General features: G+C 34.6%; 1 protein-coding gene and 2 long non-coding RNA genes across 4 annotated transcripts; all 3 read left to right on the forward strand.

Annotated features, from left to right (window-relative positions):
- The first annotated feature begins 936 nt into the window (after positions 1–936).
- Positions 937–1,757, forward strand: LOC110657680 (uncharacterized). The gene is made up of 2 exons (XR_002495419.2): positions 937–1,462; positions 1,550–1,757. It is a non-coding gene; the product is annotated as an uncharacterized LOC110657680 (long non-coding RNA).
- Positions 1,758–16,378: 14,621 nt separating this feature from the next.
- LOC110657691 (uncharacterized) lies at positions 16,379–20,770 on the forward strand. Of its 2 annotated transcripts, XR_009151326.1 has the most exons (5): positions 16,379–16,698; positions 16,779–18,002; positions 18,147–18,315; positions 18,473–18,636; positions 20,534–20,770. It is a non-coding gene; the product is annotated as an uncharacterized LOC110657691 (long non-coding RNA). The 2 variants fall into 2 exon arrangements; XR_002495422.2 differs by lacking the exon at positions 20,534–20,770 and having other exon boundaries at positions 16,380–16,698; positions 18,473–18,781.
- A 684-nt stretch (positions 20,771–21,454) lies between these two features.
- LOC110657690 (receptor-like protein kinase FERONIA) lies at positions 21,455–24,443 on the forward strand. Its single transcript, XM_021815006.2, has one exon. It carries the CDS (start codon positions 21,522–21,524, stop codon positions 24,177–24,179), a length of 2,658 nt encoding a protein of 885 aa, XP_021670698.2. The 5' UTR covers positions 21,455–21,521; the 3' UTR covers positions 24,180–24,443.
- The last annotated feature ends 812 nt before the right edge of the window (positions 24,444–25,255 follow it).

The following is a 25,255-nucleotide window of genomic DNA, read 5'->3' on the forward strand; positions in this document are numbered from 1 at the left end:
TTGACAAGAATAATAATTATTGTAATTATGTTAAACTAATATCCTATAATCATGCTAATTGCTATAATTATACTAAACAAATCTCCTATAATCATGTAAAGGCAGATTTTCCTATAATCATACTAACAATATATGAGTCCCATCTACTAAAAATGCATTTAATATAAGTTCAATCTCATATAAAAATAAGTTTTCATTACTGCATATTATATTTAAGGTAATGGTTCTTTTGCAAAAGTTACAAAACTATTATCTTTAAACATATAAGAGAGTAGTTTTATAACAGGTTAAAATCATTAATTACAAAATAATTGATAAATTATGCCATAAATTTAATAAATTTGCTAGTAAAACTATTACGATAATAGTGATTTATACCTATTTAGGACAACCTTTTTTGTTCATTGCAAAAACATAATCAAACTGCTGCTTTATGCCACAACAATGGAGATAAATGTAGGGTTTTCAAACCACTACTATTGACTTATAATTAAGATTTAAACATAAATTATAGCAATTTTCAACATTGTCTTAGATCTATTATGTAGTAGTGTTTATAATTATTAAATTAAATATTTAAATTAAAATTTATGCAGAATTAATTCAAATGTGTATAATAAGTATTAAAATTTAAATATAAATATTCAATTTAACAATTTTTGTTAAGTTGCTTGAAATCCTACATTGCTTCCAACTAGAATATTATTTTATATGTTTATTCTAAGTATAATTCATAATTTATTAATTAATATAATAAAAAAAATTATAAATAATATAGTAAATTCAGTAAGATTATGTGTGAAACTGTTATTTCACATGAAATAGTTTGAATTTGATTTTAGAAATTATTTTATATCCATTTTTAACAATTAATAAAGTTCATTTTCACATTTAGAAAATACTGCATGATTTCTCAGACGTACTATACATATCAAATATTATTTTACTAATATATTGGCTTTTAACGAGTGACAATTTTGGATCAGGCATGGCTCGTTCCTTCCCTCTCCATTATATGTATAATTAAGGTGTGCAAGTTTGGTATATGAAAGTGGCAAAAGAGGGTTGAGCTTGCAAGTTGGAAAAAAAAAAAAAAAAAAAAAAAAAAGGCATTCCTAATACAATTTTGAGACAATTCCCTCTTGCATTATTTGCTCTATTTATACTTTTCTACACAAATCGCTGTCGAGCTGCTCTTCTTGCCAAGAGCAACAACACTTTCCATTGCAATGGCCGAAATGATTGCTTCATCTCGGACGACTTGGAATTGGAGTCGTTCATGGAGTCCTACGCTAGCATTTATAGTAGCCGAATGCTTGCCGCTGGTGTTAAAAGTGGAGTTATCCCGCAGGCTAGCAGCGATACGCCAAAAGTTTGCCCAAACTCACCGCAGTATTGCTATCCAAAAAGGACTCCAGAAAGATGCAAGCAGTCATACAACAGAAACTGCTAGCCTTTGATTGTAATATGCATATATGCGCCAGTGTGACTATCTCTTCTTCCCTATTCTCCACTTTCCCTCTTCAAGTCAATAAATTTCATTTTGCAGATGAAGAACAAGGTAGAAGCCAGCCATTCCCCACTTATGATCAGTATGCGTGCTTTTTCAGTTTCCTTCCTAGTTGTAATGACTTTTACAAATCAATCATGTGAGTGCTATTAGTTCCATTTTTAACAATTTTTAGACATCATTTATATCATAAATGTATTTGCCTGTTTATATATGATTATATGACAGCATTTACTTTATTTGTCTATTATCAGTGTCAGTGAGCTACATTATATCAGTATGTAAATCCTTATGTAGTTATTATTGTTGTTAGATTGATATGTCTATTTAAAAAAAAAAATGTTTGTGTTGGTATAGTTAAGATTATTTTTGAAAGGACTAAATTGAAAAATTTTTCTCCAATTACTAAAGATTTCATTTTTAAATCAACTTTTTTTTTTCTTTATTATTAATGCAATTCATTTAAATTTTCAATTCAAATCTTATATCATGAAAAGTATTAAGTGGTGCTAATTAAATTTTCCAACAAAATTTTGAACGAATTTGGATCCATTTGATATTATTCTTTATATTATTATTATTATTGTCGACACCATATTTTGGCCGATCCCCGAAATCAATAGACTCTTAAATCGATCCCCAACACCAAGTCTCCATTCATTTCCGATCTCTCTTCATAGGAATCAAACCAACGCCAAGTCTCTTTGCCAGTCAATCACATTTCCGATCTCTCTTTATAAGAAATCAAACCAGTGCCAAGTCTTCATGTCGTTCAATTCATTACCGATCTCTCAAACCAATTATCAAGTCTCCTGGCCAGTCAATCACATTTCCGATCTCTCGTTAAACGAAACCAAACCAACATCAGGTCTTCTTGTCACCCAGTCTCATTTCCGATCTCCCTTTTAAAATTTTCGTTTGATAAAGTTTAAGGTTTCAATCCGGTTTAGTGATGCTTACGATCTTAATTGTTCAAGTCAGGTTTCCAATTTTAATAATCTTAAGTTCCGTTCGGTGTTTGTTCTCAGCCAATCTTATGCTTACAATGTTTTTCCGACCTCTTATACTTAGATTAATAGTCACTTTTAAATTTGATGTTCTAATTGGTTCAAATAGTCAGGCGCTTGTACAATTTAAATACTTTTCGATTTCATCCAATCATTGAACAAAAGAGAGAATTTCATTTCATTTCAAAATAAAATACAAGTCATTTGGCTGGAGGATCACCCCCAGCCTGTTCTACATTTCGCTCACCCTCTTTATCTCCCTCGGCCTCCTCCTCGCTCTCATCTTCGTCTTGGGGAGCCAAATCCACCATTCAGGAAAAATCCTCTTCAGAATAATGCTTCTTGAGCTCGGCCAAAATATCCCCATGGGCGTTTACATAAGCAACGGCTCCCTCGTCACTGCCTTCTCTTCTTTTGCTCTAAGTTCTTCAGTGAGGCGAGCGACATCAGCAGCTCGGAGCGCCCGAGCTTCTCCAAGAGCATGAGCTTGCTCAGCCAATTTATCCTCGTAGAATTTCATCCGCCCCTCAATTTCAGCTATATATTCCTGGGCGGATGAAAGTTGGGCTCGGGCGGAAGCTGCCTCCTGGCCCGCCTTCTGGATCTCCTGCCTCAAATGATGAACCTTTTCTCGAACGATATGTTGGTTCACCAAACTCTCCACACTCATGCTCATAGTCTGGGTCAGGATATCGTCGATGCTGCCTTGGGTCAGCCTATTCCGATCCTCCTGGAGGCATATAGAAGCTCCCAGAACCTTTGCCAAGCCCGGGTTCTCCCGTACCGATCGGTTCTTCTCCAGGGAGTGAATCAGGACTTGAACCCCGCGGGAAAGGGTCCTCGAGGTAGGTTGGGAAAGACCCCCTTCCGCACCCGAAGCAACTGGTGGAGGTGGTGGCGGCTCTTCATGTCGCGGAGGAGACCAAACCACTTCTATTTCAGGGATCGGCGGCCCTGAGGGTCGGGACGAGCCTCCCTGCATCTCCACTAAATCATGCCTAGGCGTCTGTGACGCCTCGGTGCGTTTCATCTCCCGCACTTTTCTAGAGACCTCTCTTTTCCGCTTTCGGCTCTCTTTGGAGGCCTCGCCGCTCGCCATACCTGCACAAAGAAAAGTCAGTGAGTTCGCTAAGGCTCAGAGATCAGAGATATAGAAAGTACCGAAGCCAAGGTCAGAGAGCTGAAGCCCGCGTTCTTCCCCGGTAACCAACCGCATCATCCAATGATGCAGTTCGGCCGTCACCGCATCTAGACAGGAGAACTTCTGATTGGCCGCCTGATCCTTTAACTCCATCACCCTTGCACCCTCTTCCCTATTCAGGGCGATGTGCTTCGGAAGTGATGGGCCCAGATGCATCCAGCTACGCGGGAAACCCTCAAAACCATTCGGAATCTTACTCCTCAGAATAAAGAAGCGATTCTTCCAATTCTTCAGGGAGGAGGGCAGGTCGGTAAAGAGCCCACAATGCGGTTTCGCCTGAAAGAACCAGTACTCATCGTCCTTTCGATGAGTTAGCCTATGTAGCTCAGCGAACACCTTCGCTGTAGGACTGAGTCCCTTAGCTCGGCAGAGGCCTCTGAAGGCTACCAGGATCCGCCATGAGTTCGGATGTACTTGGACTATACATAGTTGGTGGAATTTCAGAACTTCCTTGAAGAAGTCATCAAGAGGAAACCGCAGCCCGGCTTTTAATTGCTCTTCATATGCCATGATCATATCATTTTCTTCAAAGAAGTGATCGGCTGGGAGATCGCCATGACACCTGATAAGTTCGTATGAATCGGTCCGAAGGTTATATTCTTGGCTAAATGACTGTAGATCGGTTTCTTGAAGGATTGATGGCAGCTCATCCACGGGAAGGTTTTCTCTCCCTGAAGAATGCATTCGTCTTGTGGGTGCCGCTTGACCACGGGCTGAAACGGAGGTCGTAGGAGGTTCAGATCGCCCGCTTGGTCCGACCACTTCAACTTCATCTGACGACCATGAGACATAAACGGAAGGGGGGCTCGCCGCTCTCTGACCCTCGGCGCTGCTCATTTTCAAAGAAAAGAGAAAATTTAACTAAAATAAAGATTAAAACCCTTACCAGAGTGTGATCGGTGTCGGAAGAACTTGAAAAATGAGAGGATTTTAGAATCGCTCGCGAGATGCTCAAAATGACATAAGGAAGCAACTGGCTGACCCATCCCCTATTTATACCCGTCTGAGCATTTAATGCGCATAGTGTCCCAAGCGGCGCATCGGTTAGTGGGATTCGCCAGCTTTTCTGACATGTCGCACGAATGTTCCAGAAACTCTATAATTAAATAAGGGAAGATCGGCTAGTTAAAAATCGGCGAATCAAGGCAGATGTTTAGAATTACAGATCAGCTAAGGGCTGTTCAGTTAGGAATCGGATTGGATAAACACATTAGAGATCGGAAAATAACCAATGCAATAATAATAAAATGATAATTGTCAAAATAAGATTTCATTTCCAAAAGGTCGGATTACATCATTTGGGCGATCTCGAGAGATCGGATTACATTAAAGGTCAGATTATATCATTTGGGCGATCTCGAGAGATCGGATTACATTAAAGGTCAGATTACATCATTTGGTCGATCTCAAGAGATCGGATTACATCAAAGGTCAGATTACATCATTTGGGCGATCTCTAGAGATCGACAGTACATCCTACCTAGTAAAGGCCTATGTCAAAGCCTAGTCTCGTGGCTGAATCAAAAGATGTGTTTGATCAGGAAACCAGCCATCGACATCAGATAGATGTACAGCTCAGATGGGGTGACTATGACTCTCATGGTGATAGGAGAGGTCATCGTCAATGTTATCGCTCGGAACCGAGCCGCTGTCGAGACACCCGATGTGGTGAGGAGCCAAGTGAACTTCGAAGAGCAGTCACCAATGATAAGAGGGAAATTAGCAGTCTTCTCGCCCGAAATCGGTTCGCCGATTATATCGGTCAACCGACTCAAGATCGACACGATCGATATCCTCGATCTAGATCGGTAAATTAGTCCAGTTCTCTCACTGTCATCAGATGCGGTTATCGTGATTTTCTGATCACCGGGGTCATAAATTTTCAACCGAGGAGCTAAGAGAATTGTCGGAAAAAGGTCAAAAGCAGTCACCATGGCCAGAATGTTACCGGAGAAATTTGAACGGAAGAAGAGAGAAATGGAAGGAGGAAGGAATGAAATGTGGGAGAAATCCCCCGATTGAGGCATATATATATAGGGGGGGGGGTCTGAGCATTTATTGCTAGCAGAAAACGAAGCGGACGCCTCGGTAACTGAAGGAATAAATGCTTTGACTGAACCAGCTCGGATAGAGGAGAAGATTCTGGAATGGGAAGATCGGGAGAGGGGCCCGGCATGAGAGATCGGAAAAGGATCGTATTAGAAAATTGGAAGGGATGGGAGATCGGAAAGCAAAGAGGATAAGACAACTTCCAATAACTGTCGTCATAATTAGAGCTGAGGTAGTTAAAGTGTTGCAGACGAGATCAAATCTCCACAGCACGCCTCATTTGCAGAACCGCCCACATTGCTGACAGGTGCCAGGATATGTCATGACAGTCCTGTACATCTCGATCTCCACCGTTGATCTTACTTGTAAGGATAAGCCCAGAGCCCTTGGATCGAAGAGAAGACGACAAGACCGGCGCCTTTTATTCCCGGCCCTCAGATCTCCCTTGATAAGAAAATTTTGAGCCGTTAGATTAGAAAAGAGAAAGGACAAATATTCTGAATAGGATCTCAGCCATTCATTTTGATTCTCTTCAATTCTCAAGCATCAGATCATGTCCTTTAAAATCCAAACCTTCCATTTCCCTCAAAGAAAATCCTGACCCTTCATTGGGAGCACCCGTTCCCTATAAATACCTGCATGAAAACTGTAGAAAAAGAGGACGAAGAAAAGGGTGGTGATTATAGTGGAAAGGCTCTGAAACTTGATTCAGTCTTGCTACTCTACTATTTTTAAGCTCTCAAAATAGAAAAACTTCAGAAACCAGTTTTCTAAAGTATTTCCATCGAAGGAGCGTTGGACACTGAAACTCTTCATTTTCAGTTTGTTCATTACTTTACGATACCATATCTCAGCTTCAGTTTCGTCTTCTTTACATCCACTTCTTATTTTCAAAGCTCAATCTCCTTTCAACCCGGTCATTGTCATTTCAGTTTGATTGCATTTTAACTTGGTATTCTTTGTTTCAAGGCGAGCATTAGTCCCCAGACTATTGGCGCGCAGCTCTACCATATTTGTGACTCCACAGTTAGCTCAATAGATTCAACTCTCCACAGGTGAGCGTCTGAACCATTGTTTTATCAAGCTTTTTTATTTTCCTTTGTTTTCACGCTTGTAATTTTCATCAAGTTTATGTCATGTTAAAGAGTTCCACGAGGGTAGTTATTCTCTTGAGTTCACCTTTTGTTCATCAGTTCATGTTATTTATTTTTAGCCTTTCTTAACTTCAAATGTAGGTGTTTTGGTCACGAGTAACGTATAAGTAGTTTGATAAAATGTTGGTAGCTGTATCTCAACACGAGAGTTCCTTTAAAATAATAAAAGTTTGAATAATAAATCGGAAGAAAATTATGAAGTCGAACCACTAAACTAGCTCAGAAGATAAGCTGGTATAGTGGGGGATCGAGGTAAGATCGGATCCCAAACTAGTAAATGAAAGAGATCAGATATTGCCTGTCAAAAGGTACTGGTAAGGCGATCACATAGGAGATCGGTAAAAGTTAGTCTGGTATCCCCCCCTTGGTTATAAAGTATCAATGGGTTAAGAGAAGCCTTGTTCGGGTTCTCAACGCCCTCGGATGCCAGAACTCATAGCCTAAGGTTCTTACGATATACGACCTTTAATAAATATTTAAAGAGATCGGAGGAGAGTTCTTATCCAATTCTCAATCCAAATTTTTAATAAATATTTAAAGAGGTCGGAGGAGAGTTCTTATCCGATTCTCAATCCAAATTTTTAATAAATATTTAAAGAGATCGGAGGAGAGTTCTTATCCGATTCTCAATCAAAATTTTTAATAAATATTTAAAGAGGTCGGAGGAGAGTTCTTATCCGATCCTCAATCCAAAACTTTAATAAATATTTAAAGAGATCGGAGGAGAGTTCTTATCCGATTCTCAATCCAAATTTTTAATAAATATTTAAAGAGATCGGAGGAGAGTTCTTATCCGATTCTCAAATCAAATTTTAAATAAATATGCAGAGATCGGAGGAGAGTTCTTATCCAATTCTCAAATCAGATTTTAATAAACATGCGAAGATCGGAGGAGAGTTCTTATCCGAGATTCCTCACTCAAACTTTAAACAGAATTATCTCCAGAGATCGGGAGAGGCTTTTACCCGGATTCTCTCAGATCCAAACTAAAATGGCACAATACGCAAAGTAACCCTCTAAACAAAACCGTTATGCAACACCAACTCACTAAGGGTCGTCTCCTGTACTTATGTATTTGGGTAACCCGAAACAGTGAAAAATTAAATATTCCCTCTTATCAAAGGGATTAACATCTTTATCCTAACCCCCCTAACTTTCGATTTTAATTTATGAAGAGCATAATGTTAAATCCGCTTACCCTTATAGAGGGACGAGGCGGGGTGCCTAACACCTTTCCCGCCCGTATATGGACCCCGAGTCTAGAATCTCTGTTTTCGAAGTGGTTTCATTTTAATTTATTTTCACAAATGGTTTTCTTTAATTTTCCTCAAAATTAAAGTGACGACTCCTCACTCTTTCCCACTTCGGTAAGTGTTCGTCCAGACGACCGCAAAATACCTTGCGACAATTATTATTATTATTATTATTATTATTATTATTATTATTATTATTATTATTATTATTATTATTATTATTAAAAACACCATTTTACCTTAAATATATTGGTGAGAAATTATTAAAATTAATTTTAAATTAAGCCTCTGTCTATTTAGTGAAAAATAAAAAATATTTTGTGTTAAAATATTTTTCGTTATTTAATTGCAACATTCAATTAATGATATGTATTTATGTCTTATATATATATATATATATAAAAGTGTTTTCACATTTAAATAAGATAGTTAAAATTTAGAAAATGGTTTTTTTTAAATAAGAGAAAGCCATTTCCCTTAAAAATGACTTAATTTTTCATTTAACTAAGAAAATATATTCTATTGATTCATTTTTCTTAGTGGACCAAACACTAAAAAATGGAAAAAAATATTTTTCATAAAATGTAAAATTTTCACAGAACAAACGGAGCACAAATTTCGGTTATTTTAATTATAAAAACACTAAAATAATAAAAGAAAATTTATACATTTTCTAAAAAACATATTTAAACCATAGTGCAAAACAGACAAAGCAAATTTGATGATTTTGTGTGTTGTGTGAAGGCCAAATTAATTGATTATTGATTTTCAGTATCAATATTGTGGGATTGAGGAAATTCTAAAACGAAAACTAAGAGTTGGCCAAGTTAGCAAATCAGTGGATTAATTCCCTAAAATGCTTCTTCCTCCCTGTCCGCTCATTATGTCCCGTTCCCTGCCACTTGAATTCTTTAATCCAGAGTTTTAATGATGAAATTGAGTCTAATCCCTTGCAGAAACTGTCACGACCCAACCTATGAGTCCAACTTGCATTAGGATCTGGGCCAGTTTAAAGCCCCCGAGGCCCGTGGTAAGCCTAACTATTCCTTAACACAATCCTAAGGCCCATATCTAGCCCAATTTCAAGAAATCAATGGAACAGAGTCCGGCTATAGTATTGATCACCCAATGGAGAGTTTTTAACTCATACGACCTATAAGCACAATACACATATATCAATTTGGGGAGCTGACATCCACAACCCAAAATAAAATCAATGAGAGCTCAGCTCTCTCATCCATCATAGATATCCAACCACCTAATTACACACACATAAAGTTTAACAAGTTACAATCTCAAATATTAATAAATATTACAGTCCAATTAAATATTATGGTCCTACACATGCGGAGATCTAGAAGTTATATTAAACGGTACAAAAAATAAAATTAATAATAAGTAAACCTGCGAAGAATGAAAGTAGGTTAGACACAAAGAAAAGCTCTCCTGTAACCTGAAAAAATAGTAAATAGGAGTGAGCGCTCGACTCAGAGAGTAAATATTTATTTTACTTACAATTTCTATAATTATCTAATTCTAATGTATCCTTGAAAATGAAATGCATCATTTTCATACAAGTCAAATAAATCATATTAATTCACATCAAAGATAATCTGGAGCACTCACGCACCCGTGTCAAATCCATAATCACACATACATGTATGGAGAGCTGATCCCCCTACCCAGCTCTCTTAACCCAAGGCCTGCCAACGTGATCAACTCGAGCTAAACTTTCGCTTAATAATCCATATGCGGAGGTTAGCGAGATCAACTCAAAGTCGTACTCACCCCGACTTCTTCAAAAAGGACCAGGCCCCAAGCGAGACTAGCTCAAGCCGATTTGCCCGTCCTACCCATATCCACATATACCACATACACACGCACTCACACACAACTTCAAATTATCAAACACAACAACCAAACAAACACCATCAAGTATAAATGTAAAATAGGGCATACCTAATATTTATTACATAAATATAGGTATAATGATGCATAAGCATGCCAAAAATATAACAATATTGAAATTATAAATAAAATAAATATTTACTCACAACATTTGTACAAGCTATTGTGATGGCTAGGCGGAGGAAGAAGGTTGTCCTGGCTCACCTGACAATCACATTACAATTATTTAATATAATTGACTCAATACAAGCTTAAAAAGAACCAAACATACTCTAAGTTGTGCCGAAAATCTGGCAGAATTCTCCTTATACCTAGGACCTACCCAACCTGCAAAAGACTCAAAAATACACTTCTATATCCACAAGTCACACAACCATATCTCAATCACATCACATGGCCCCTCCTGGACTCATCCAAACAGTCAACAACCACAATTTTGAAAAATTATAATTTAGTCTCTACAATTAACCCTTTTTGCAAAAATTACCCAAATGAGCTCTAAAAATTTTAAAATTTTGCTCTGCGGTTCTTAGCAATATTACTAAACTAATACAAAAGGAATTATAATTTTTTAACTACCAACTAATATTTTATGTATTTTAATCTAAACCTGAAACTAAATAATTAAGGAAACTTAGGGTTCGGGCTTACCTACGCCAATTCTGATACTGAAAACGTATCCGGGACATTTGAAAACGGTGGCTGGGTGGAGGAAGAAGGTTGTCCCGACTCACCTGACAATCACATTACAATTTAATATAATTGACTCCATACAAGCTTAAAAAGAATTCCAAAGACACCCTAAGTTGTGCTGAAAATCCAGCAGAATTTTTCCTACACTTAGGACCTACCCAACTTGCAAAAGTCTCAAAAATACACTTCTATATCCACAAGTCACATAACCATATCTCAATTACATCACATGGCCCCTCCTAGGCCCATTCAAACAGTCAACAACCACAATTTTAGAAAATGACAATTTAGTCTCTATAATTAACCCTTTTTGCAAAAATACCAAAATGCGCTCTAAAAATTCTAAAATTTTGTCCTGTGGTCCTTAGCAATATTACTAAACTAATACAAAAGGAATTATAATTTTCTGACTTCCCACTAATATTTTATGTATTTTTAATCTAAATCCGAACTAAATAATTAAGGAAACTTAGGGTTCGAGCTTGCCTACGCCAATTCTGATACTGAAAACGTATTTGGGACATCTGAAAACGATGAGATAGCCTATAATCTTGATTCGGTTCTGAAGTACCTTTGACCGCCTGTCTGTCCGGCTCGAAAATGCAGACCTGATCGACAGTCGAATTTTCGCGAATCGAATGTACCAACGTGAAGCCCATAACATGAGGCTTAGTACATAATTTTTACGGAATTTATTAAGCTCATTTAATGCCCAGAAAAATACTACGAAATTCCATGGGACCCACTAGAAAATAGTATCGAAAAATTTTGAAATAGGTATTACCGTGAAACTCTCGTCAAGTGGAGCACTCCGGTACTTTCAGATTTTTTGTGGGGTTCACGGTTTACGAGAAATTTAGCCCAAAATTCAAAATGGGCTAAAAGTTTTTAGAAAAAAATTGGGCAAACCGCTTGATGGATTTGAGTGTTCTTGGTGTCTATGGAAAGCTCTCGAGGTGTAGATAAGATTTGGGACAAGACTCGGTCTAATAGGTGGCTGGAATCGGCCTGGGAAGGTGGAAAATCGCGTGCGAGCTGGGGAGAGTTTGGCGCGACTTTCTAGCCAACTGGGGTATCGGTCGGTGGTGGGGAGGCATCCAGGTGGGGTGCCAGTGACCAAGGAAGGGCTGGGCTGCGATTGGGATGCAAGGGGGGGAGAGAGGAGAGAGAAAATGGAGAGGGAAGGGAGGTGCAGTAGGCGCGCGATGGGGAGGAAGAAAATGAAGGAAATCCAATCCAATTCGATCGGTCCGACCTGATCCGGTTCGATTTGGTCAATCCGATTTAGAATACCCAAAATTAAATTTTTACTCAATCCTGGGATCAAAAACGATGATAAAAAATTTTGAAAAAATCATAGAAGACTCAGAAAAATTTTTAAAGTCCAAATATATTTTTAATTTTACCACGTAGTTTTTAAATTAATTTGTAAAAATTAACAAAATTTATTAACTTTGAAAAATCAAACTCGATTTCTGAAATTCAAAAAATTTTAAATAAATTCTCAAAATTTTAATAAAAATAAAATATTAATATTTATACATAAAATAAGTATTTTAAAAATTATGGGTGTTACATAAATCCAATAAAACTCTCGAGTCCAAGCTATAGGCTACTACATCACATATTCATACTCAATTCAAAAGGTGACCACAACACAATATTGTGTCTGAAAAAAAAAAAAAAAGAAAACTTATTTGATATGATAGGATCCATGGTGAGGTTCACTAATCTCTCAATAAATGTGATCCAATGGTTATCATTTACTCCCACCAATCTTGATTCAATATTTTCCGTAAGAGTGAATTTTATTGAATAAATTAAAAAAAAAAAAAAAATTTTCAAAATATAACAATTATATGTATATCGATTTTATTATAGTCATTAATGATTAAAGTGTATTTGTCATGTATATATATATAATGATTTTATTAAATAAATTCTTAATAAAATTGGAAAAAAAAAAAAAAAAACCAGTGGGTGTAGCTGAACAGATGCTACCCTCTACACCACCAATCTACCTACTGCCACCTGCTAATGAAAAAACCCCACAAAATCCCCAAGTTGAGGAAAGGATAAGTTACATTTTAATTGTCATGTACATACGTGGATCTCACTAAATTAAAAATTTTATAATTTAATAATTAAAATTAAATTTTAGATTATACTTATTAAAATAATAAGTGAGTAATTTTAATGTCCTTAGAAATGCTTATTGTTTACAAAATCATGTATTTTGATAAATTAGTCCTTAATATTACCATTAATAATAAATTAATCCTTCTCTCTCTCATGTCTCCTTCTCCCTCCCCATTTCCGCTCTCTCCAAAGCAAATGCAAACTCCATAAAAATTGAACCCATGAATATGTAGATGAGTTGAACGAAAATGGAGACGACGGAGGGACCATCTGGCAAACGTAAATGGAGACCTGGTTTGATAATGTTATCTCCATCATTCCGTCTTCATTTAGTCTTTATGTTCATTTCTCTATCTCTTTCCCATCATTATTTAATAACTTCATTAAACATTTTATTTGAGATAAATAACTTAATTTATCAAATTTTATCCTTTCCTTTTTTAAGGTTTATAGAAAACATTCTCTTTGATTTTTAACAATAATGCCATAAAGAGATGAGATTTTTCTGTGCATATATAGTCTAAAATTCCTAATCATTAGATATATTTGGTCCTATGAAATTATAAAGTGAAAAAGAACTTACACTTATTATTAATAATTACAAATAAAAGGATATTTTTATCATTGCACTCTATCTGCTTTGCTTTAATTTTTATCCACGGGCAAACTCAGCTTTTATAAAGCCTTCGGTATGAGATTAACAAGGCATAATTACTACTCTTCTAATTTTTTAATCTTTTATTAATATTATTTAAATATTTAAAGTGATTAGATAAATTTTTTACCTTATTAATATTTATAACTTCTTAAAAAATTAAATATTAATTTTAAAATAAGTAAATTAATAATAATTCTATTTAAAAATTAAACTTATAAAAAAAATTTTAACTTTTAATATTTTTAACATTCTATCAAACATATTCCATGCTAATGAATTAATTTGAATAACTATTGAATTTTGGATTTGTCGTATGCCTTTTTAAATTTTAACATATTAAATAGAAGTGGATTTACTCTAATGCACACTTCGAGTCTGATGGATGTCAGATTAAATTTCAATATATTAAACAGTAAACACAAGTGGATTTATGCTAATCTACACTCAGGGTTGGAGACAGGAAGGCTAGGGGCGGGCCAGGTGGCCTTGGCCTCAGACATGTTTAAAATTATTTTAATATATATATAATAAAATTTGTTTTCCATTAACTAATCTCTAAAAATTTATATTAATTTTTATAAATATTTATAAAAAAATATTAAATAAGCGTCATAAATTTTTAACTTTTATTAATTACTCCTCTTAAATCTTCTATTAATCTCTAATAATTTATATTTTATTATTTAAATTAAAATATTAAAATTATTTAATTATCATTAAAGTTTAATTAACAATTAAATATTTAAATTTTTTATTGATATTTATTATTTGACGAAATTAAATAAAAATTAATCCAATAATTTCCAATCATACAATTTAAAATTAGATAGATTTTTTTTTTCTCTAATAATTTCCGATAAATATAATTTTTCTTTTATCTTCCTCTCATTTTACTTTCCTTCTTTATTTCATTCTAATTAAAAAGTTATTTTATTTATACAATTACAAATAGATAAAATTAGTAATCCCAACTCTCATGAAAATTTTTGATTGAATTATATATATATATATATATATATATATATATATATATATATATATATATATATATATATATATATATATATATATATATATATATAATTACTTTACTATTTTATTAAAATCTAATTTTTCATATCTTTTTAATTTTAATGATTATTATTTTTTTAATCTTATACTATTATGTCATATAATTTAGTTATTTAGAATATATGTATATATATATATGAATTTTGTATAAAAATTTGACATAATCCTTTAATGCTACCGATTTTTCTTTTCTAAATAATATAATTTATATTATGAATTTGTATAATAATATTTTGAATTACTTATATTTATTATAGGGATTTTATTATAATTTTTGGAATTAATAAATAATTCTTGTAGTTTGACATTTTATGTAATTTTTATTTGTTATATATTTTGTACTCTATTGTACAACTGTGTATACATCGGGGTGTGAAAAAAATATATTATTGATTTATTACGATTGGTCCCTGATTAAAATTTTCTTACTCTACCCTTGTCTACACTTCAAATCCGATGGATGTTCTAATAGGGTGTGTTGTGGTAATGAATTTTTTTCTCTTAATTTATAAATTTATGGGCAACGAAGTTGTAGTTTTTAGATTGAAAAGTATGTAGCGTGATAAAAGAAAACAAAAATTAAGGAATTAAAGCTTCTACAAGATAGTAATTAAAAAAGACTAATGGTTGAATTGCATAGAAAAATGGGCTCTTATTAATTACATTACTTTAATTATTGTAGGAAGTTCATTAATTAAGTAATAACGTTTGCTCCACGCTTCTTTTGCAACTGTAGTTGTATGTATGAATGGACATGATAGCAACATATAATATAATATCAGGAAAGAAAAAGAAGAAAATAGCACTAACTTCTAAAAGAAAGTAAAGGGAAGATCAATAGTTGAAATTTAAAGATTAATATATGTGTCCATGATAACATTGAAAATAATTGTCGTACGATTGCCTCAAAGAAAGGAGAGATAAAAACGAGCGAAGGGGCCACCCAGTAACCAAAGTTAAAGAATCCATTGCTTTCTTGCTTTTTCATTAGTGCAATATCTAAAAGCAAATAAAGCATGCTTTGCTTTGCTGTATGTGGAATTTACTTTGCTTTTGCTCACTTTTTGGACAAAAGCCTTCAAATAAAGCATGCTCTAATTGATTTGTTTCTACATGGATTGTGGGTCAGTGTGTGTTTGTTTAACTGAGCTCTCATTAAAGGAAGATGTTTAACTGATTTTTCATTAAAGATAAAATAGAAAAGAAATATTACAATCTCTATAGAGAGCAAATATGATTTATGAGAGTGTATATTTCATACTCATCCTTAAATATTTATAGAGAAAGAGTTGATTTTGAAATTAACTAAAATTTTCTTATATTATAATTAATTAAGATGCAGGAATTTATTTTACATACATACATATTTTCTTTTAATTTAATTTAATTTAATTTATTAACTAAAACACAATTCACATTTATACAATAATGATAAAAATATGAATCTGTTAAATAGAAAACAAAAATAAGAATAAGCTTGTATTACCAAATGAAAAAAAATAAAGCAATAAGTACTAAAATTTTTGGCTGAAAGAATAATCCAAACTAAGAATAATATATCTAACATATTGAAACTTTCTTTTACTTCATAAGCAAATTCCTAAAAATAGTGTTATTAGTAATTATTTATTAAAAAAATTACATTCCTAATCTCACCCACCTCATGTAAATAATTTGATGCTATAGTCTATGCAAAGAACCACCCGATAAATAATTTTGAATCAAAAATGGTAAAATGATTATACCCTAAGACAAAGGTATTAAAACACCAGCCTTGATAAAAGGATCAGAAGCATTCAATACATTTGCCTAAAATCGTAGAAGTGATCAAATTAACTAATAAGGAGCGGCTTTTCAAGAAACAACCTATTGTTATGGTGATAGATGCACAATGAAAGGTTGCCAGCCCAAATACACTCCCCATCATGTGGATTTGGACTTTAGAGGAACCAGGTTTATCCTTTCACTACAGGAGCTCTGGAACCTCTTTGGAAGGAAAAAAGTTGGAACCTTGAGCGGCTTGTGGATGACATCTGCCCACGGATTCTCCAATGGGTAAATTAATTACTCAAACTCTTAGCAAATTCACATGCGATAACTATAACTACTGATCTATTATGCCATTCCTTAAGCAGATCAGGGCAGGACAGTGTATACGCCAGTATGGAGCAGAGGACATAGTGGATCACGATGTTCACCACAAGCGAAGCTAGGGCTTCCGTTTATGGGGGAGTGAAAAGTCATGCCAGGGCTTGTGAATTAGAATTGTAGTTGCTCTTATTAGGTTAATAAATATAAAAGGATAGTGAAGAACATGAATTAGAATTGATGGTCTATATAATCCAGATAGAGAAGCTATAACTTTTGATATGGTCGTGCTTAGACAGCATGTAAAATAATTTTAGGTTCTGATGCTCAATCCTGGCTTTTGGCATTGGCAAAAAAATTGATATTTAGTGTTAACAGTTTATGTTGGAATAATTGTCCACATTGGAAAAATACAAAGATGAAAATGATGAATATAAGTGGTTGGTTTGCAACATTGAATTAGCTAATTATTTTGATGTGTAAAACAATTCAATTACTTGTATATAAACCTCTATTAAAATGTATTAATACATGATTTGCCGAGTACTATCTCCAAATTTAACAATATCAAGCCCATAATCCTATTTATACAATACCTGCGCAAATTTCTTTGTAGCCGGCATATTGTGTTTGGCTCTTCATATAGTATTTCATAGATGTTATACTTGGAAATTTACATGATGTTGTGTTTGGCTTTACAGCTAGCATTGCCAGTTGGAAATAGCCCATAGCTTTTATATATACTTTCATAAATGTTACTTTTAGAATCTCTGAAGTTTTTATGAATTTTAATTAGTAAGTTGCATTTTAATTTCTGAGCTTCTTCCTTACCAAAAACTTTTTAAATAATGATCTTCAAATTTTCAGCTAATTTTGTCATCATTCTGAATCTTATAATTTAACTGTTTCTACTGACCAATCTTCTTGCAGCCTTTTAGAGAAAATCTATCTTTTGAACTTATGATCGTGGGACTTTGTCCCCTAAAGAATGCATAGATATTCTTATTTTTGTCTCACACTTTTCCTAGGTGTTATATTATTCCAAAACCATGAGATATTGCTAATATTAAAGGGATGTCAATCAATCATTCATTTGTTTTTGTTTCCCGCTCATTAGTCATTTTTCAAACTCAATTATGTGTATCTTTTCCTGCTTCCTTGTTCAAATGGTTTAATATCGTAGTACAGGTATCGCTGGAGCAAGGATGCATTGCTACTATCACAGAACACATGCTTGACTACGAAGTTATTGCAATGGTTATAATCTTGGGGTAGACATTTTCGTTATGTAGGATAATTTTTGTGCAACTTCGCGATTCTATGTTTCGATGTATTTTTCATTACTTTTGTCAAACTGAAAGGCAAGAAGGAAGTTGATAAACTGTTAATTTAAGATTGGTGATTTTTGTCTGTAGGCCATAGCTGAAGCACATTCAAACTCAAGTTCAAGAAAATGATAGAGGGATGATTTCTGAACAATTGCACATGCCTTTTCATGGCTTAAGTGGCCATGTAAAATGAAATTCTAGTAATTGCTTCACCAAACTGTTATTTGTTGTATCTTGCGGCGGATTTGGTCCTAAGGTATGTATTTACTCTCAATGCCACAGGAATCTCACTGAATGTTTTTAATTCTCATGTTTAATTCCTTTGACATTGAATGAGTACTGCATTTCAATATTATGAACTAGCTTGCGTCTTGACCATTAATTAATTTTTCTTAATCTATAAATATGAATAGCAATAGTTTACTGAACCCCACCAAGGGAAAACAAAGCTTGAAGTTGGAGGAAATGTTAAAGGCATCTTTGATCTGGGACCTGGTATAGTTGTTCCCTGGAAGCCTGGCACCGGTTGAGGAAGATGATAGCTGCCTGATGTCTTTGTGCATGATGAAAACACTGGGTAATCTCTTCCTTCTCAATAATCATCTTCTTTCCACCATCTGCGAACATATAGAGAATTATTAGTCTATAAGAATTCTTTGTTTTGCACCCAAGGATTCATTTAATGAGTGAACTAATGTATGTATAAATTTGATTTAGATCCACTGATGAAGCACCAGGCTTTTAACTAATTAACTCTACATATATATATATATATATATATATATATATATATATATATATATATTTTGTACAACTCCTTTTTTTTTCTTTTTTTTCATATATTATCAGTTAATGTCATTTAATACCATTTACAATTTGTCCTTAAAGTGTTAAGCATTAAAGTTTTTATCTTTAATTACAACAAAATAGGTAATGAAGTGGACTTTTCCCTTTTGGAAATGTCCAATAAAACCTATTTTCTACTTTGTTACCAATTAACACAAAACATTCATTTTAAGCCCATTTACACTCAACCGCTAGACGTGTGAACTAAACGCGCTTGTGAAGGACGTGAACAATTATTTTGTGAATAAAAAAAATATGCAGCTGCCTTTTATTTTCCTTAGCCTCTATTATGGCTCTCTCACCCCAAAGACGAAGCTAAAACAACGATAGGCAACCTTATTCTCTCTCTACCAGTATTTTCTTACTCCACGAATCACCAAAACCCATCCTCAAATTTCCACGCTCTTCTCCATCTCCCTTCTCCTCAGTCACTTCCCCAATCCCAATACTAACCCCAATTTCAGGTCCTCCACCCTTAAATGGTTTTCTCTCTGCATCCATCAGCGTCATGATGATCGTGACCAATGATTTTAAATTTACTAAGTTTCTGATTCAAATGCTTGGCAAACTTCGTGCCCATGGCCACACAGGGGTGAACCGAGGCTTAAAGGTGGAGTCCTTGGCCCCCATGTTTTTCTCAAAAGAAAAAAAAGATATATTATGATTTGTAATCGTAATATCTTGACTCTAAATTGGAGCCCTCAATTTAAAAAAAAAAAATAAATATATTGTACCTGTATACTCTAAAACAATAATATCAATAGTAAAAATAAAAATAATAATTATAATAAATTTATGGAGTTGAGATATTATTATGTTAAAAAATTTTTAAAAGTGAACAAAATAATAATAATTAAATGATTTTCATGACTTAAAAAGAGTAATATACGTTACATATGATAATGGAGGTAGATTACCAAAAAGTCTTGAATCCCATGTTACTTGTTACTAAGAATTGGTTAAAATTTCAAGTTATTTAGGATTACAAATCTTTTTAATCTCAGGGTTCCAATGTATCTTTGTTTTGGGTTAGTTGAGAAGTTAATAAGACTACTCATACCTTACTAAAGGCGGCTTTATCACGTGCCAGTTCCACATGTTGAGAGAAGCCTCCAAGCTTTGTATATCTTATTTTATCGATATTAGATTTTTCACTCAATATTTTAATTTCTAGGTTGGATATATGGGATAGATCTGTTGACGTGGGTATAATACGGCTTTTTTGTTAATTCTATTCTATTTATTTAAAATTAGTAAAATATATTATTTATAAAAAGTAATGAATGTTGATCATTATTCGATAAAAATACAATATGTAAATTTTTACTAATTATAATAATTTTATAACTATTTAAATTTTAACCATACTCTATATTTAATCAATCCTACATTCGCTGCCACGACCGTCTAAAGGTGAGTAATGGTGCGGGGAACAATTGGACTCATGGCGCCATTATACTAAGGGTGCTGAGTTGATCGATTCTATGCTTGATGTCGTTTGCAAAAAAAGTAGAGAATTGGGATTGCCTGAAGGATTAGTTTTTAAAAAATATAAATAAATAAATTATCTTCCAATCCGTGAGTTTGGTTCTTTTTGGTTGTTTAGCTAAGTATTTTTTGAATTGCAGGATAACAGAGGTTTGCCATTCTCTCAGAGGAGAAACTGGGTCTGGCACGGGCACTCTTTTGATCTCCAAGATCAGAGAGGAATACCCAGATCGAATGATTCCTACTTTCTCTGTTTTCCCATCTCCTAAGGTCTCTGATACACTTGTTGAGCCTTACATTGCGACTTTTTTTGTCCATCGACTTGTCAAAATGCAGATGAATGCATGGTCCTTGATAATGAAGCTCTTTATGATATATGCCTGAATCTCTCTTATCCTCTCGTACCACATTTTCGATTTTTCCTACTCAAACGTAATATATTTATATATAAAATTATTTAAATTAGTAAATTCTATTCTACAGTATCACGAATTATAAAAATTATCGTATTTTGTACTCATGTATACCACGTACGATTGCGAACCATGATTCAAGTAGTACTACCTTAAGCTCACCACTCCAAGCAGTAAGATTTTCAATTTTCATAAATTTGTATTTTATTAACAGAGTTCGCTTCTTCTTTTGTGTGCAATCTGATGTTGGTAGCTTTCAATTTGTTGTTGGTGATTAGAGACGATCAACAATATTGAATACAAAGATAACTCATTAGCTCATAGAGTTGTCAAGGTGGGTTGATGCGGGGAGTAGAACATAGGCAGATCAGGGGAATTGGGATGCAAGACCCATTAGGAATTTCTCTAATTTTTTTAATAATTTATTGTCAGCTGGAATTCTAAAAAAAAATTATGAGTCAAATTAAGTTTTTTTATATATATATATTTTTAATGTATATAAAAATAGAATATTATCTTCCATAAATATATAAATTTTACTAAAATATGAATAATAAATTTTATATTATTACGAGAGAGTGCATTCCCATTCAAATTTCACGAGTGGACTTATCTTTTCTACAATATAAATAGATAGATGGATAAATAAGGCCTGTGCTTTCATTTATCTGACAGAAGGGTTTCACCAGTTCTGCTCGTTTTGACGACTACTAGTATGATTAACCTTTCATCTCTCAAACCCACCCTCTCTCTCTTTTTTTTGTTTTCACTGTTTCTTCACCTCGCCACTACTTCTAATGCTCCGTACCAGCCATCTGATCTTATCCTTCTCGACTGTGGCTCCTCAGAGAATACCACCGTTGATCGCCGCCAATGGACTGGAGACTTGGAATCGAAATTCGGTCCTCTGGAACCATCTTACAATAAATCAGTATATTCTACGGCCCTTATCCAAGGCGATTCCCAGGTCCCTTACACGACTGCTCGCCTATCTGGATCCCCGTTCACGTACACTTTTCCTGTCACCGCCGGCCAAAAATTTGTCCGCCTCTACTTCTACCCTGCTCGATACCAAGGTTTTGACAGGTCTAAGGACTTCTTCGATGTCAAAGCGGGGCCTTACGCTTTACTCAGGAATTTCAGTGCTACTTTTTATGCTCGTGGTTGGAACACTAACACCTTCATTAAAGAATACTGCATAAATGTTGAGAAGGACCAGAAACTGAATATAACGTTCGCTCCCTCTCTAGGAAATTCAAATGGCTCGTACGCTTTCATTAATGGAATAGAGATTGTATCAATGCCAACCAACCTTTACTACACTCCACCGGCTGGCCTAGGCCTCAATTATGTTGGCCAAAAGTGGCGGTTCTATGTCCGAAATGGCACCGCTCTCGAGAAGATGTACAGGTTTAATGTTGGAGGAGGCGCCATATTACCAGTAAAAGATAATGGCATGTTTAGATTATGGGAGGACGATATTCATTTTTTTGCTTGGGCTGGTGTCGTTTACAGAGAATTGAATTTTTCTCCCAATTATTCAAAAATATCACGCTACACAGCACCAGATGATGTCTACAGGACTGCTCGATCATTAGGACCAAACAAAACATACAACTTGTTGAGAAATTTGACGTGGGTGGTGTCTGTCGATCAAGGATTTATGTATCTGATAAGGCTCCATTTTTGCGAATTTCTTGAGCATGTCATTACAAGAGTGAATGATAGGCGATTCAGTATCTTCATAGACAATCAGACTGCTCAATTGGACTTTGATGTTTTTGAATCAAGCGGCGGCATACGGGTTCCCATCTACAATGACTACATGGTAGCCGTTGGGAGTAAAGAAGAGACTGACGATTATTATCTTTACATATCTCTTCATCCTAATGCGTCTTATTACGATGATGTTATCTTGAACGGGATGGAAGTTTTCAAGTTGAACAACTCTGAGGGCAGTCTTGCCTTTCCCAATTATGTCCCTCCAGCTCCAGCACCAGAACCAGCATCGGCTCAGCCATGGCTGCCAACCAAGAAGTCCAGCAACAAGAAAACGTTATTGATCGCTGTTAGTGGGAGTGTTGTGGGATTGCTCACAATACTTTCTTTGTTTTGGTACATATATATTCGGCAACAGAGAAAGAGGAAGCATTATTGTTCTTACCATAAATCATTAAGCTGTTGGCGGTGGTTGAACCCTTCTACAGGGCAGTCATCAAGGACAAAAGCTTCTTCACTGCCGAAAGAACTATGCCGCCACTTTTCACTAGTTGACATTAAAGCCGCAACAAACAACTTCCATAAGAGCTTGGTCATCGGTGTCGGTGGCTTTGGCAATGTTTACAGAGGTGATCTTGATGACGGAGCCATGGTCGTAGCCATCAAGCGCTTGAATCCAGAGTCCAGCCAAGGTGCCCAAGAATTCAAGACAGAGATTGAGATGCTGTCCCAGCTCCGCCATGTCCATCTTGTCCCTCTAATCGGATATTGTCATGAAGGAGGAGAAATGATTCTAGTGTATGGCTATATGATCAACGGGACTCTTCGACAGCATCTGTACGAAACCGATAACGATGTCCTTCCATGGAAAAAAAGACTCGAGATATGCATTGGTGCAGCGCGTGGTTTGCACTACCTTCATGCTGGTGCGGTGAATACAGTAATCCATCGAGACATCAAGACAACCAATATTTTGTTAGACGAAAATTGGGTTGCAAAAGTCTCAGACTTTGGATTGTCCAAAATAGGGGTGAATAGCACAGCAGTGAGTACCGTAGTAAAAGGCACATGGGGATATTTGGATCCAGAATATGCTCGACGCCGGCAGTTGACAGAAAAATCTGATGTATATTCATTTGGTGTGGTGTTGTTTGAAGTATTATGTGCCAGAAAACCTCTCAATCAAAAGTTGGAAGAGGAACAATGGAATCTGGCAAATTGGGCACGAAAATGCATCCAGAATGGAACCATTTATCAAACAATTGATCCCTATTTAATGGGAAAAGTATCTCCTGAGTGCTTTAATAAGTTTGTGGAGATTGCAGAAAGTTGTGTACGTGATAATGGGATTGAAAGGCCCTCCATGCACGATGTCATGGAAAATCTTGAGTTTGCATTGCAACTGCAAGAGGATGCTGATGCTGAGAAGGAAGAAACCGATCCTGGTAGGGAATATACGTATCCTGAGGTATCATTCCGAGGTCCTCGATATACCAGTGTAGTTGGTGGGTCTGCGTTGGATTCAAATAATGCAAGAGGTATAGATGCAGAGGAGGATACAAATACTACTGGATTAACCTTTCCTAGTCTTGAATCTGATAATATAACATCAAGTGATGTCTTCTCTGATACCAACAACTCTGCAACAAAATAGCATACAATATTTGGAAGAAAAAAATAAAATGGTTACAAACCACCGTAGCATATCCCGTAACATGTAATACTATAGTTTTTTTTTTTTCAAAGCTTGTAATGCTATTGCTAAATGTGTGTTATATGCCTTGGAGTAATTCTTGTCTATGCCCGACTGAATAGGAAATTCTTATCTAAATCGAGTCTATTATGGATTTAATATACAAACATGTGAAATTTATATATTTAATAGGTGAGTCTCATTATATATTTTGTGTTTTGAATCCATATAGACCCACAAGAAAAATCTATGAGTATATATATCCAACTAATTATCAGTTATTATTTTAATTTAAATCATTATGAATCCCATTTAAAAATATATAAATTTAATTTTTAATTAATTAGGTATTTATATACTTAATAAGAGATTTCATTTTTGCTTTGTTCCCAATTTCTTGGTACGTATACGTGTGAAACTGAAAATAATGTGGAGAAACTGTATGTAGGAAAGAGTTTATTTATATTTTGGTTCCCATTTTCTTGTAGTGCGTGGCTCATGTTTTGAACTAATTATGGTTGTAATAAATTGAGCAATGCTTGTTTGGTAAGGGCCTGCTGTATTAGTCTATTGCTGATTTCTGAGCGACATCTTAGCACAAGGACTAATGAAATTGAAACATTAAATTTTATATAATTCCATTTTATATAAAAAAAAATGTGCAATTTATAAAATTTAAAATAGCCTTAGAGATAATTCATTGGCTTTCATGTTAGTTGGAGAAAAATCTAAAGTCAAGGCTCAAAATTAAGAGTCTTGCTTTTACCAAAAGTGAAGGACGTACATTATCGAAGAAAATGAAGATGCAAAAGCAGTCTATCATGTAAAAGGAAAGAAATGCTCGACTTGACACCACTCATGAAAAAGGATTCAAGAATAATCCTTTTAGACAAAGTAAAATAATTTGGGTACCCCGAAATGGTTTTGATTGGAGGGCTTAAAATATTATAGTATTAATGACTTGGAGATTGGATGTTATTAGGCTCAGGATGAGATAAATTTCATTTTCTTCAATTGTTTATATATAATTAGTGATT

Source organism: Hevea brasiliensis, chromosome 9, assembly GCF_030052815.1.
Source record: "Hevea brasiliensis isolate MT/VB/25A 57/8 chromosome 9, ASM3005281v1, whole genome shotgun sequence".
Taxonomy (NCBI): domain Eukaryota; kingdom Viridiplantae; phylum Streptophyta; class Magnoliopsida; order Malpighiales; family Euphorbiaceae; genus Hevea; species Hevea brasiliensis.

What these genes read in the sequence shown, in the direction of transcription:
- LOC110657690 (XM_021815006.2), top strand. Translation starts at nt 21,522, where the DNA reads ATGATTAACCTTTCATCTCTCAAACCCACCCTCTCTCTCTTTTTTTTG.